The sequence below is a fragment of the Podarcis bocagei genome, assembly GCF_964188305.1.
Source record: "Podarcis bocagei genome assembly, chromosome: 8".
NCBI classification, from domain to species: domain Eukaryota; kingdom Metazoa; phylum Chordata; class Lepidosauria; order Squamata; family Lacertidae; genus Podarcis; species Podarcis bocagei.
In genome coordinates this window covers 57645463-57660445 of record NC_138133.1, presented here as the reverse complement: position 1 = coordinate 57660445, position 14983 = coordinate 57645463, and the positions used below count along the sequence as shown (strand labels likewise).

The following is a 14983-nucleotide window of genomic DNA, read 5'->3' as shown; positions in this document are numbered from 1 at the left end:
ATGCCAGTAAAAACAGACTATTACAATATTTCCAGGGCCTAACATCCAGGGAAACAAAATGTTTCTAGGGGTAGCTTTTAAATGAAACTTTAATGAAAGTGAAAAGTTGCAGATATAAACTATAGAGTTATGTTAGATTTATCCTGAAAGGGTTGAAAATGTACAGTAGTTAAGCAATTGCTTAAAAAGAATGTAGTGCAAGAACAGTAACCTTCCATAATAACTGAACTGTGCATGATTAGAGAACATATTCTCTAGAAATTAGAACAGCCACTATTTATAGTGGGCAGGACTAGATGCTGCAAAGCTGTACATGTTATATTAAATGTATGGTTTGCAAATTTACAACGGAGACTCTTGATTCAAAGGGAACATTAATTTGCACATAGCTTTGCTAGGTACATTTTTTAAAGGCAAATTCTACTTTGTATGGTCATCTATTATTAGCTACTTGCAAATCAAGAAAAAATAATAATAGTAGTATACATATTCAGTACGTATACATGGCAAAAGGACACCAGGGGAAACATCTAACCAATAATCAATGGCAATTTATTTTCACATCCATTCTGGCTATTTCTTTTTTTTTTAAGAATAATTTTTATTAACTGACCAATCACATCAAATCAAACCAAATTACATAAATTCCAAATTACACAGCCGAATTTTAAATTTTTGTTGGGGGTACCCATATTTCAAGTTCCGAAGGGGATCCAATCAACTTCTTGCTTCTTACTGCTGTTTTAATGTCCACAAATCTAACCTTATGATGTTCACAGTACTATCCAGTCCTTTCTTGTTGTTTTTTCACATCTCTTGTTGTTATTTTCATATATTTTTCCTTTCTCTTTGTGACCTCTGATAGTCTCCACAAGCTGGTTAGAACAGTTTCTTAATCCTGCGTGGATTTTTTTTTTTATCCAGTAGCCATATCCAGACGTTTTCCATATAACATCACTTCCATACATCAAAACAGTCTTAGCGTCATTAATCTTCACCAATCTGCCTCCTTTCTCAAAACCTCTGAGGAGATTCACCAGGAATGCAGTCTGAAAACAAGTCCGTTCTTCCTCCCGGCTATAAATCCTTTGGCAAGATGGCGACTCCGAATTAATTGCTGCGCCATTCCAAAAGCTCTTATTGCTTCTCGATCTCCATAAAGCATACTTTTGGTTAAAGTTTATCTCCACACAGACCTTAATCATCCTGCTTGGGTCAGTTCAACCGACGATTCTAATGAGGAGGGGTTCTTGTAAATCACATAGAAGGAAAGTAAAAAAGTTCCCGTCTCCCCCATTCAGTCCCGTTGTCAACATACCCAGCCTTTGGTGTATCTTCATCGTAAAATATTCCTGTTTCTCCAACCCGTCGTCTTCTTTCGCAGAGGTTACTTAAATTAGCAGACTTCACTCCCCTTCTTCACATGAAATATGTGCATTTGCTTTTTTTATAATTAATTATTCCAAATTGCTGCAGCTAGTGCGCGATCAGAGACAGCGTCCAGGAGAGCCGAGGTCCACAAGGGGGCATTCTGCCTAGGGCCCTCACCCCCTTCTTTCGAATTAGGGGGTGACTTATGGGCACAGCAGGCAAGGGCAGTGTTCCCCATTTCCTTGGGGCAACAAGGGAGGCTGCCTACTCCCATAACAATCTCTTAATTACCCCGTGTGGGTCGGAGAGATGGTATTGTCGGCCATCTTCCAAAGCGCCCCTAGTGCCCCCCCCCATTCTGGCTATTTCTGCCAGTATAAGCATAACAAAAAACCATGGTAAATGGAATAGTACTATTACTACTACTACTATTAACCCAGTGGTATTTAACACTAGACAATATACAATAGATTCACTGTTTGGATTACTCAAACTGCTGAAAAAGACGGATGGGAGAAAATTGGATTTTTTAAAACACAAATGATGGAAATGTTTACAGATTAAGAAACTCTGGATAAGCATTTCTGGATGTGAACTCGAACTGCATTATGAAGTAATCAGATTAAGATGTATAAATAATAGTACAGATTAAGAACTGAAGTAGCTGGTAATGTGTTACTAATGGCATATTGATTGCTGCCAAGTGGAAACTCCCAACCATTCCAACTATAATGAAGTAGCTTAACAAGGTTTGTCACACAAAGCTAAACTGGAAAGAGTTTGATGTATAGTATGTGCAATTATAAAAATCATTTTTGTCGTCTCACGCCATCTATTTGCTAGGTACTGTCAGCCTTTCTCAACCTTGTGTCCCCAGATGTTTTTGGCCTACAACTCCCATCATCCCTGACCACTGGTCCCGTGAGCTAGGGATCATGGGAGTTGCAGGCCAAAAACATCTGGGGACACAAGGTTGAGAAAGGCTGGTCTACACCATCATAATTTAAGTTTTTATATGAGTTGTCACATAATGATCATACAGCAAAGTAAAAATATAAGTATGCAAATGAGAAAAACAGGTTGAATGTGTTGATTATTTGGGTTTTTGTTTTCAGTAAAAACTAACACATATTACTAATCAGCCCAACCTCTTAAGATATTATCCCAAAAAAATGCTTTATTGCTAGTAACAATCAGGAAGTGCAGCTCATTAATTCCACAGCAGAACCAGCATACCCTCTGGTTCTCAAAGAATTATGAAAAACAAAAAAAAAAACTATTAAATCCTGAGTTTGCACTTACTTTGGAATTCAAGAAACCAATTTAGAAGGCCATAATGTATGTTATGTGAACTCAGATCTCCCAATGGATTTATTTACCTCCTCACTTTAATATGGCCACAGGAGCTATAGTTTTTGTTTGTTTGTTTGTTTGTTTGTTTGTTTGTTTCTAAATTCATTGTGTGCTTTTGGTTTGTTGTTGATGTTTTTAAGAACATTTTCAAATACAAATATAAGAACTCAACAATTAACAAAATATCCTTTCTTGTTTGCATGTTGTAAGTAAATGTAAATAATGTTTTTGTCCTCACTATTCTTTACCTACTATCAAGAAGACATTCACTCTTAATTAGTCAATCCATATAACACTATATCCCTTAATCCATATGAAGCAGAGGACTCACATTTCATTTCCAAAATAAAAATATAGTTTAGCCTTTCCAACCTTCTTATCTATTTATGTTATGCATGCGAAACACTTTTCCTTCAGCGGTCCTAAAGGAGACACCTTGACCCTAATCCTTTTCAGTTTTCCCCAAATTAATTACCCCTCCATGGGATGTGGGTGGCGCTGTGGTCTAAACCACAGAGCCTAGGGCTTGCCAATCAGAAGGTTGGCAGTTTGAATCCTCACAATGGGGTGAGCGCCCGTTGCTCGGTCCCAGCTTCTGCCAACCTAGCAGTTCGAAAGCACATCAAAGTGCAAGTAAATAAACAGGTACTGCTCCGGCAGGAAGGTAAATGGCGTTTCCGTGTGCTGCTCTGGTTCGCCAGAAGCAGCATAGTCATGCTGGCCACATGACCCGGAAGCTGTCTGCAGACAAACACAAACTCCCTTGGCCAGTAAAGCAAGATGAGCGCTGCAACCCCAGAGTCTTCTGCGACTGGCCTTAATGGTCAGGGGTCCCTTTACCTTTACCTTTAATTACCCTTCCAGGCAGCAAAACAACCTGCAGTGGGGAAAAAGGGTGTACCCGTCATGCTTTGTTTTTTTCTACTCTATTCTAAGAGCAGCTTGTGGGAGGGGTTAATTAGGAATGGTGTAGGATGAAAGTATTAAATATCTCCTCTTTCACTGGTCCACTCAATATTTTCCTTTTCACACCTATTACAATCCTGACGCTTCCTGTTAGTCCCATTTTGATATAACAAGGCCCATTTTTAAGTTCCATTTTGATCTAACAAGACTTCTGCTTTGGCTACATCAAGGAACAGTATTTTCCTTCGGAGGTAAGGAGAGACAGCTACAATATATTTGCATTATATTGATGGAGGGGGTGCCAGAGAGGGTAGGAAGAGTGCTATGATGGTCAACATCATTCAGCTGCAGAGGAAACTGCTCAGCAAAACAAAATTAGACCATGTTTTTGAAAGAAGTACTAGGCTGTTGTCATTACAATCCAGCAATTTCCAAAACCTACTGAAGAAGAATACTATTGAAATATTGTTTAGTCCAATAACAAAATACAGAAGGTTGTCCAATGCCAAAATTACACACAGAATAAAAATACAAATCACATCCAGAGAAGCTACTGGGATGGGGTGGGGAGAAAGAACAGGAAACAATGAAAGGGAAACAGAAGCAAAAGGCAGGCACCAAGACTAACAAAGAGGGGAAATAGTGTAATTTAATGTGTTTGCATTCAATGGGGTTTTTTAAATAAATAAAAAGATCCACTGTCTATGCTGTTGCTTTCTGCTTTTTATAATGCTGATCAGCAACTTACATAAATTTGATCTGCTATGCAGTTCAGATGTTTAAAAGCCTTTAACAACATAAGTGTTACAATATCCTTGGGTTCCCCTTTTTTATGTGTACTAAATTCTACAATATGCATAAAATCAGAGTTAACACATTAACCTTCACACCCAAGTTTGAATATATGCTAATAGGCATGATTTGGAAACAACACTAAACATATTTTGTTTTAAGGGTTCCAGTAGTAGATAGGTAGCCGTGTTGGTCTGCCATAGTCAAAATAAAAAAATTCCTTCCAGTAGCACCTTAAAGACCAACTAAGTTAGTTCTTGGTATGAGCTTTCGTGTGCATGCACACTTCTTCAGATACACACTTCTTGTATCTGAAGAAGTGTGCATGCACACGAAAGCTCATACCAAGAACTAACTTAGTTGGTCTTTAAGGTGCTACTGGAAGGAATTTTTTTATTTTGTTTTAAGGGATCAATCAACATCAGGCTTGCTTCTTGTTTCATCTGAACTGAGTTAATCTGAACGATGGTTTGTTGAAACAAGCCAGAATAATAAACGATGCTTTGATTCTGGCTTGTTTAAATAAACTACCGTTTAAACCAGGCATAGGCAAACTCGGCCCTCCCTCCAGATGTTTTGAGACTACAATTCCCATAATCTCTGACCACTGGTCCTGTTAGCTAGGGATGATGGGAGTTGTAGTCCCAAAACATCTGGAGGGCTGAGTTTGCCTATGCCTAGTTTAAGCTAACCACAGTATTTGGATGTGTAAACAGGGAGCACATACTTCTAATCTCTTCCTCATGCAGGAAGGGAGGGCAAACCATGTCAGCCCAAGGCTTGCTCACATAGTGCTAAATAATGGTTCAACATTACATCCAAACCACGCCATTAACTGAATATGAAATGGAGCACAAGAATAAGCCCCCATTGACTGAGAAAAGTGCTTTATGCTCACATACTTACAGTAAATCTTTTTTTCTTCACTCTGTGTTCATCAGAGCTGGGGATGCTAACACTTGGGCAGCTTTCCTTGACATCCATTATATGTTGTCTTTAGGCAAAAATTCAAGACCACCACACCAGGTATAGCAAAATGTAGAAAATGTCAGCAGTATTGATCTAAAACATGCAGCCTCTCTTGTGTAAATTTAAATTCCATCATGCAAACCTTAAATAAAACGAAACAAAAAGTTCAGCAGGTGACTGATTTGAATCATGGCTGCAAACTAAATTTTAATGATTTTCTAAATAAAGGTTATCTTTCCATGTTTGTATAAAGTGAAGATGATACAAGTGAGATGTCCTGGGAACTGGAGGGCAGTCAAGTCTTAAGAATAATAGCAGCGTGGCTATAGTAAGGCTTGGTGGTTGTATATGCAGACATAAGAAACGTACCAGTTGCGTTAGGTTCTTTTAACTCCAAAATACCACCATCACTAAAACATGGTTGGTAAATAACAAAATACTACTGTAACTTGTTTATGTAACATATGTGATATATTCATAGAGCTTTTCATGCATTTTCTTATTAATCCTTACAAGAGGAATATAACATAGATTAGTATTATTATTACATTACAGGTAGGGGCACAGAAATAAAGGTTTGCCTAAAGCCACATGGTTAGTCTGTGGCCAAGATGAGATAGGAACTTCCTTGCTGGAACTTGCAGGCAGGCATTTGTTTGTTTATGTATGCTTGTTTACTCAAAATTAAATCCCTACCTGTGATGGGAATTGGTAAGAGGATACATTAATTATATTTACTCTTCTAGAGACCCACATGTGTGGGTTAACAAACAAAAAAAAGTGGCTGGTGGTGCCTATTTTTAAAACCACGGGGCTAGCACACAGAGAGCCCTAGTAGCAGAGTATTGAATCCCATTGTTCGACAGATTAATGAAGCATAGAAATAGGCTATTAAATATTTTAATATATTCAGCTGCAAGAAGCAGCTGATTCCCCCACCCTCATGCACTGAAGCAGACCACACTTTGAAGTAAGTTTAAATATGCTTTACTTACTTAATTGTGGTCACAGTCATGCATTTTCCTTTATGCAACAGCAGTAAGATAATGCAGGTAAAATACTTCATTGAAATACAACTAGGTTTGACTGCTAAAATCTCCCACAACCTACTCATATGATACTTCATTGGCCCTTATGGTAAGAAGGGCAGGATATAAATTAAATAAATTTGTACATGTGTACAAAAGGTGGTGTCAACACATTAAGGTAGGGAGTGCAATTCTGCTCCTCTTCTCTGCATTTTGACAGTGTGCAAATGACTCTTATCTCCAGTGAGTTGCTCTAGAGGCAGCAGTTTGAGGTTCTTGCTTTGGTGCTCTGACCATTTTGCTTAATTTATCCCCAATAAATTTATCTTTCTTTCTTTTTTTCTTTCTTAAATAGCCTTATATATTTATAATAGAAAGGTAATTCTGAAGAACAAGAATATTCCTATCACCATCCAAAAGTGGTGGTTCAGTACCTAAAATGTGTTTTGTTATTAATCTAAAGTGGGTGAATTATCTGTTTAACTTGTGCTACTATAACAGGAAGCTTATTAAGACCTACTCTGTACACTAAGGCATTTAAAGAAGTATGACCAAATAGATCAAGGCAGTGCTATACTAGGTCAAATTTAAATGATTATATGCAGGCATCTACAGCAACAACACAGATACAAAAATATGCAGAAAACTGAGTTGCTCCATTAGGAAAACAAAAAACAGTCAGACAGCCACAATCACAAAATAATGTTACATCAGGGCAAACTAAAATAATGGTTCTTTCAAAGTTTAACAGAATTGTTCTCCAGGCTTTATCTTAAAAAGTTGAGGAATGTAAACAGATGTTGGTAGAAGCTCCATCTGCAACATTTAAGAAAGTGATTGAAGAAGTTATAGGGCAAGTTGTGTCTAGGACTAAAGATCCCAGATTTCAACAAGGCAAACTGGAGCAAAGTATCAATGGCTACCTCTCTCTTTCAAAAGCCAGTAGTTATTGCAATCTTTCTCTAGCATTAAAAAAAAAAAAGCACTTATGGTCCCTTGTTAGGCACAGAGAACATGATTGTTATTATATTAGTAAAGCTGATACCGTTTCAAGTTGTCAACATATAATACCCAGTCTAAATAATATACACCTACAATAGTTCCCATCTTAAAATAGAAGTCTATGTTTCAATTGTATGTGCTCTCCCATTTTTCCATAAAGCCACTGTGATGTAATTCTCCTGTGAGGGAGACACCCATGTTTGTGTTGGCTGAAGTGACAAAGCACTTCAAAATTCAGTTATGAGGCTTGCTTTAAACATCCTACTAAAATATAGATTATGATGAGCCAATTTAGTTTTGTGCTCAGAATTATGTTGCTTCTGAGAAATTCAAGGTTATAAAATAGGTTTGTTTGGATTTAGCAGGCACTGACAGAAAGCAATACATTATCAAGAGCAACGAAAAAATATTTTCTATTGATCTACACTGGCTTACTCGAAAATTGAGAGCATGATCAAGGCAAATGTAAATCAATCAAATGTAGATCAGTCTCACTAATTTAAGAGTTAAAACATGTGATTAAATTGCTTGTATTAAAACACACACACAATGGAAAATTGCATAAATACAGCTAGATTGTGTCCTATTTTTCTGTCAGAATTATTTTGTGCAACTAAGCTAACTCATATTTGCTCACGTACTGCCATTCTGGTGTGTTAATCGGTTAATTTTCAGATTGGTTAATTTTTAGAGCAAGCCATTTAAAATAAAAAAGCCTTTAAACAATATTACTTAAATAAAACAAAACTTTTCATTGAAATACAACATACTTCAATCCATTTGAATAACTTTAATACGTATTTCTAAGACAAGCAGACTCTCAGGCCCACATTCATGTACACACTGTGAATAAATGTCCCCGATTTCTGTGCAGACACGCTTGTCTTTTAAACCATTTTTGTAGAGGGAGGGGGAAATGCAAGCAATTGTTTTCAGCAAATATGAAAAGAGCCACAAGAACCAGTATGGAATTCTGGACAGAGGATGTTGGACTTTTAAGACCTGTCTTCAGAACAGGCATCCATAGGTGGCGTAAGTGGCATCCATAGATGGCAAGACCACTCCCCTTCCCAGGGGGGAGGCATGGTGATGCCGCCTGCATCATTTGGATTCCCGGCTGCGTCACGCTCCATGGCCGACCAATCAGGTCGACTGGGGGCACGGCTCACCTGGATTTAAACCTCTGCGTGGCTGGGCTCGGTCTCCTTTGTCTACTGTGCCGGATCTCCCCCTCCCCCCCGCCCTAATTTTATGCGCTCTCCATCTTGGCCTTGCTATGGACTACGGTTGGTCGCCTGTTCGCGGGGGGCAGGTGGGAATTTTCCCACTTAGCAAATTGGCACCAGCCATATGGTTTTCGCCTGCCTTGTAGCAATTGTCACAACTTTGTAAGGTTTGGCAGTTAGGCATTTGTAAACATGGTTTGTGGGGGGGAGGTTGTGGCCTTCAGCTGCCCCTCCTCTTTAAGGGTATTCTGTTAAAGGGATCCAGGGGTGTGGTTCCCGTCCGAAGCCCGGGTATGGGCTACAGCCATGCCACGATTCCATCAGGGCCCCTGGGGGGGGCCCTCACAATTTATGTACATCAATAGCGCTCCCCCTACCAGTGGTTGACCCTTATGAGACTACCTGTGTGACAGGGAGGAGAGATATAGTCGGTTCAGTTCCAATGCCTAAGCCAAAACCGCTCACATCTGTAACCAACAAAGTTGTGGCCTAATTTATCCCATTAACACAAAACACTGGTTTCTGTGTTTCATTAGCTAAGAAGCAACTCACCAGCTCTCAGCCACAGTTTCTAATCTATGAAAGGAAAACTGCAACCTACACCCAAAGCTGGTTGTTAGGACAAACAAGAATGTTAATAGCACCTTTAACACCTATAAAAATAATCAGCAACAATCACTTGACTTTTGTTCCCTTTATGAAGTATTTAAGACCAAGGTTCCCACTCAGAGGATAACTCTCAGTCATTTAGAGATAAGAGAGGCCATTCTAAAGATTACAGAGTTTCTTGTGGAATATGGAGAACAAAACAAAGTAATCAAGCTCAATTCATGAGAATCTGGAAAAGATGGAAATCCATTAATAGCTGCTACTAGCTCTGAAAACAGGAAATAAGAACAGATGTATAAAGTATTGTAAACCACCTAGCATCCTGGCTTGAGCTGTTGTTTCTAGCTATCTTTTCTGCTTAAGAACATCCTTCTTTCAATTAACAGTCAGATCTTAGAATTCAGCCAAGGTTTTATTACACAAACAATCCAATAGTATTTTAAAATGCAAATATACTATGCATATTCATGTTTTCATCAAGAAATGAAGTGGAGTTCATACATAGAGCAGGAGGCTGAATTATCAGAGAAGTTTGCTAAGTATCCCCGCCCGCCCGCCAAAGTGGACATTGCAGCAACATATAATTAGAGAAATAATTAGTACAGAGAGCCCAGGTGGTATACTAGTTTGAATGTTGGACTAGGATAGTGTTCAAATTCCTATTCAGCCATGACCTTGGGCACCAGTCACTGTCTCTCAGCCTAACCTATCACACAAGGCTGTGGTGAGAATAAAATGGGAAGGGGGAAAACCATGTATGCCACCACCTTGAGCTCCTTGGAGTAAAGGTGAGAGATCTAATACATAAATGAACTAGCAGAGTGGTACACTGATAGGACCTCTCTCTCCAGCAGATATTGATTTGTGTGGGTATCATGTCCAATCCTTAGCCAAGCAGGAGAACTTCTTGCCTTGTCTTGATACACTTCTTTGACCATAACAAGAATGTAGGTTTTGAACTCGTTGGGGTTGGGATTTTTCTGAGCTCTTGCCATGGTGGTCCCATCACTATGGATTTGACAACGAGAATAACGTCATTAAATGGAATCTGTACACAAGAAATGTCAACGTGGACCCTGCTCAGACAGCTTATTGCCTTTGTTTCCAACGAGTTGCTAAACCCAGCAAACGACTCAAAAGTCAAAAGAATAAAGTGCCTCCAACTCAGAGAAGATTAAAGAAGAACAAGTACATGTTGTACCTGAACGACTCTAGGGCATGAATTCCAGGAATTAGCATTAAGTAACAGGCTTTTCCTAGTCCAGGAATGTAATGTAATTCAAGGCTAGTGAGACAGGGGGGAAATCTGCAGTGAATACTTGCTGATTTAGAAGGGAACTTCCTTGCAAAAGCGTGGTCTGTACAGACCAATGCTGCTCCCACATCTCATCTTGATTTGGTCCCATCTGTAAAAATCATAGCATAACTGTGGCATGAATGACTTTCATAAAGCATCTGCTAGAATCTCAAGGAGCACAGCAGTCTTGCAACTCTTCCCCTCCCCCATCAATAGTTTATATCAGGGTTGTCCAACAATCTACTGGTAGATCACAGGATGTCCATGGTAGATCACTGGACCCGCTCCCCAAAAGCACAACAACTTTGGTAGATCACTGCCAGTTTTTTAATAGTGGGAGTAGATCTCAGTCTCTTAAAAGTTGGATATGCCTGGTTTATATGAAGGTTTTTCCATTATGTTTATTTCAACACGGGGGAAAAAGGTAATATGGAAAGTTTGGATTGTACATCTTTACAGCAAAGCACAACTGTTAAAAAAAAGAAACTGTAAGCAGAGTGAGATTATTTGCAGGGATCCCTTACCTTTCAGTCTCTTGGGAGCAAGGTACAAATCCAGCAATGGGTAACGTCAGAGATGAAGAGCTTGCAAACCACAGCTTTGCAAAGATCAATTCTGGCTGCAGGACAGACCTACACACAGCAAAAATATTAAGTTAAAAGAGGCTAACCAACCAATATTACTTATTAGCTCTTTAATCAACTTTTGTCCATATTTAGTATAGCCCTATTGAAAATTTGGTAAATTGGTTATTAATTTTGATAGCACCTTCAAGCACATTCCAAGCACATTCAAGTTCAGACTATTACTAATTCTTAAAGAAGCCTATTCTTAAATACCTTATCTCTGTTGGAATAAGCAACAGTCTTTAATTAATACTCATTGTACTGAGAGAAAAGGTCACCAAAAGGTTAATGAATCTATGCCCAGGAAGTTAAGTGGCCTTCTTGAGTTGTGAATTTAGTTTCTCTTTCGCCTTTACTCCTTGCTTCTGCAGTAACCAGTAATAGCTGATTATAGGTTTATAGTTTATGCTTACAGCTGCACCTGCCTTCCTTGTGGTGAGTGAAAAACCTACTCTGCAACAATTTATTAAATTAGACTTTCAATGAAGGCTGTTCATTCATAGAAGTTTTTTCTTTAAAAATGAATATGACATGGTGCGTTTACTACAGAGTAAAAACAGGACAGCTAGACCACTCATCATGAGACATAAAATTATTACCTTGCATCACAACATGAGCGATCCCAAATAATAGTTTAGAAATGCTGGACAACTGTTAACTTGGTCAACTATGAAAACAACTTCCCATGGTCTGCACGTCCAACTTTGGGTCTTGCTTATACACCTGCTAGTCTGATTCTCTTGTTCCAAGCAAAGGCAAACTCCGGCCCTCCAGATGTTTGGGACTACAATTCCCATCATCCATGACCACTGGTCCTGTTAGCTAGGGGTGATGGGAATTGTAGTCCCAAACATCTGGAGGGCCAGAGTTTGCCTATGCATGCCTTGTTCCAACTGCATAATGTGTAGCCCCAATGACACTGATTGCCTTCTTGTCCCAATGGCACTGATTGCGCTGAGAGGGATATATGCCCAATCCCTATGGCAAGGCTTACCTACACCTGAAATCAATAAAGTTGTGGCCATTTTAAATCCCAGACAGTTGTCATGTCCACTCATTCTACCCTGTTAGAGGTTGGGCGCATAGGGGTGGGAACGGGGAACCGTGCAGCTGGGCATGCAATCACTCTTTTTAAAAAAATAAATAAATCATTTTTATTGATTTTCCAATAAAAACAGCCAATCAACATATCCACATCCCATTAAATGTTGCTGCTGGACAGGCTTTGCCTGACCATACACAACAGCTTCTGCGACACTGCTATTGTTTCTCCAGAGACAGAAAAGCCTAAAAGAGGTGAAATTGACAAGTTCCTTATCAGTTTCAACTCAAGGAACTGTGGAGGGTCTTCCCACATAGGAAAATTTTATCTAGCTTAATTTTTATCCCCACCCCCAACGAAAAACAAAAACAGTGTGTGTGCACAGCGGAAGAAAGGTAGAGCATTCCACATTTTTTACTTCATTTTTAAGTGAAATGGACAAGGTTCCTCTCTCCACTGAACTCTGGAGTATGTCTACAGTTTCAAGGCAAAAAAAAAATAGTTTGCTTTAAAACTGAAGTAAATCTCTGTACTGAGTCCTGCTATGACACCGCGCAGAAAAGAGATGGCATTCAACTAAGTTTTACTCAAAGTAGATCCATTGAAATAAATGAATATGACTAAGTTAGATCCATCAATAACAATAGGTGTACTCTGAAATACTACCCTATGTTTTTGTGTTCAATTAAAAGGCCTGAAATATCAGATCTGTGGGCTGGGGACAGGGAAACCTTTGGAGCATTTATAACCAAAGGAATTTATAGTCAAAGAAAATCTATTTGGAATTTTGAAACGAATAAGGGTTACCGTATTTTTCGCCCCATAAGACGCACTTTTTCCCCTCCAAAAATGAAGGGGAAATCGGGGTGCGTCTTATGGGGCAAATGCCTGCAAGCCTCGCGCGCCCGGCAGGAGGTCCCACCGGGTGCGCGAGGCTTGGGGCGGCAGCCTGTCGCCGGAAGCACGGGGAGCCCTCGGGAGGGTTCCCCCTGCTTCGGGCGAGTGTCTGCAAGCCTCGCGCACCCGGCAGGAGGTCCCACCGGGTGCGCGAGGCTTGGGGCGGCAGCCTGTCTGGTGTAGCGCAGCGATCCGCTAGCCCTGGGAGAGCCCCGCCGCTCTCCCAAGGCTAGCGGACTGCTTGCGCGCACCTAGAAGCTTGGGGTGCACTGAGCTCAGCACGCCCCAAGCTCCTGGTGTAGCGCAGCGATCCGCTAGCCCTGGGAGAGCCCCGCGGCTCTCCCAAGGCTAGCGGACTGCTTGCGCGCACGCAGAAGCTTGGGGCGCGCTGAGCTCAGCACGCTCCAAGCTCCTGGTGTAGCGCAGCGATCCGCTAGCCCTGGGAGAGCCCCGCGGCTCTCCCAAGGCTAGCGGACTGCTTGCGCGCACGCAGAAGCTTGGGGCGCGCTGAGCTCAGCACGCTCCAAGCTCCTGGTGTAGCGCAGCGATCCGCTAGCCCTGGGAGAGCCCCGCGGCTCTCCCAAGGCTAGCGGACTGCTTGCGCGCACGCAGAAGCTTGGGGCGCGCGGAGCTCCGCACGCCCCAAGCTCCTGGTGTAGCGCAGCGCACCTGGGGGGGAAATAATTTTTTCCCCTTTATTTCCCCCCCAAAAAACTAGGTGCGTCTTATGGGCCGGTGCGTCTTATGGGGCGAAAAATACGGTAATTGCTAGGCACAGCAGATCTTCAAAATTCATAGTCACATTAAGGCTATGTGCCCTGCTAGCTTTAAAGCACCTGACTGCATGAATAATACAGCCAGTGGCTGAGCTGTGACACTTCTAGTGACTGAATGTAGTTCAAAGGTCTCAAAACAGCAAACAGACTGTCTTGTAAAACAGACTGTGCAAGTTCCAAAACCGCAGAAATTACTGGGGAGAACCACAACATGCTGTCAACTTGTCCTGGAGATAAATGGGTGGGAATTTATCAGGCTACATTTGCAGTCTTCAGCTACCAGCTTGTCTAATTGTTACTCGCCACACAGATTGCAAGCAAAGCAAGATTTTTTCCCCAGTAAATAGAAGGGAGAACTGAAAACATCACCCCACTTCAAAAACCAGGAACTGAAACCATAAAGGGATGAATACACAACTGTGAAGGAAACTCACTGGATTTTTCAAGTGTGTCAGTTTAACCTGATCATCAGCCCCATATTTCTACAACTGAAAGTTTCAGTTTTCCTTGACCATGTGTGGATGCAGGCCAGTTTCCTTTGTGCATTAAAGTCCATCATCCACCAGCAGAATTATCAAAATTCCCACCCACCCCTTGCAAGCCAGCTGCTTGTCACTGTTGTCCGTTTATGTGCTCAACTTACTGCAGGAAGACTTGTCTCGCACGGGTACTCAAACCAGGGATTAGCCAGTTACATAGCAGGAAAGGCTATGGCATCACCATTTCAACACAAGGAAACTTTACAGTTTCCCTATGTTGCATACTTTTGTATGAGTACTTAGTATAAACCTGTCCTGCCTTGCTATTGCTTCCCCCTGCCCCTTTCATTCTCCCTATGATGATTCTGCTGCCTAATGCAAATATTCCTCTTTGATTGAGACGCTAATCATTAAAGAGAGACCAGGAGTGTGTGCTTGTGTGTGTGGGAGAGTGTTTCTTGAGGCCTCTTTATTTTAAGAGTACACGTACTTAACATGATTTGCACTTGAACAAGTGGTTATTTTCTGCAACCAGGAACGTTAAGGAGCCTCCTGAAGAAAGAACATCACAGGAACCATGTAGTATAGGAAGCTTGTATTGTTATGTGTT

At 40.7% G+C, this 14983-nt stretch overlaps 1 protein-coding gene across 7 annotated transcripts in view; it reads right to left on the bottom strand.

Moving 5' to 3' along the window:
- Positions 1-14983, bottom strand: part of LOC308592858 (serine/threonine-protein kinase Sgk3) — a 57333-nt gene that overhangs the window by 14791 nt on the left and 27559 nt on the right. For 4 of the 7 annotated variants that reach the window (XM_081204829.1, XM_081204830.1, XM_081204828.1 and 1 more), the window contains exons 2-3: positions 11078-11185; positions 5329-5533 (exon numbers count right to left, since the gene is read on the bottom strand). In XM_081204829.1, the coding sequence (XP_081060955.1) occupies positions 5329-5406 (78 nt within the window). In that variant the 5' untranslated portion in view covers positions 5407-5533; positions 11078-11185. Of the gene's footprint in view, positions 1-5328; positions 5534-10457; positions 10556-10579; positions 10663-11077; positions 11186-14983 lie in introns of those variants that run through there. The other 3 variants (XM_081204831.1, XM_081204832.1, XM_081204834.1) reach the window with 3 other exon arrangements.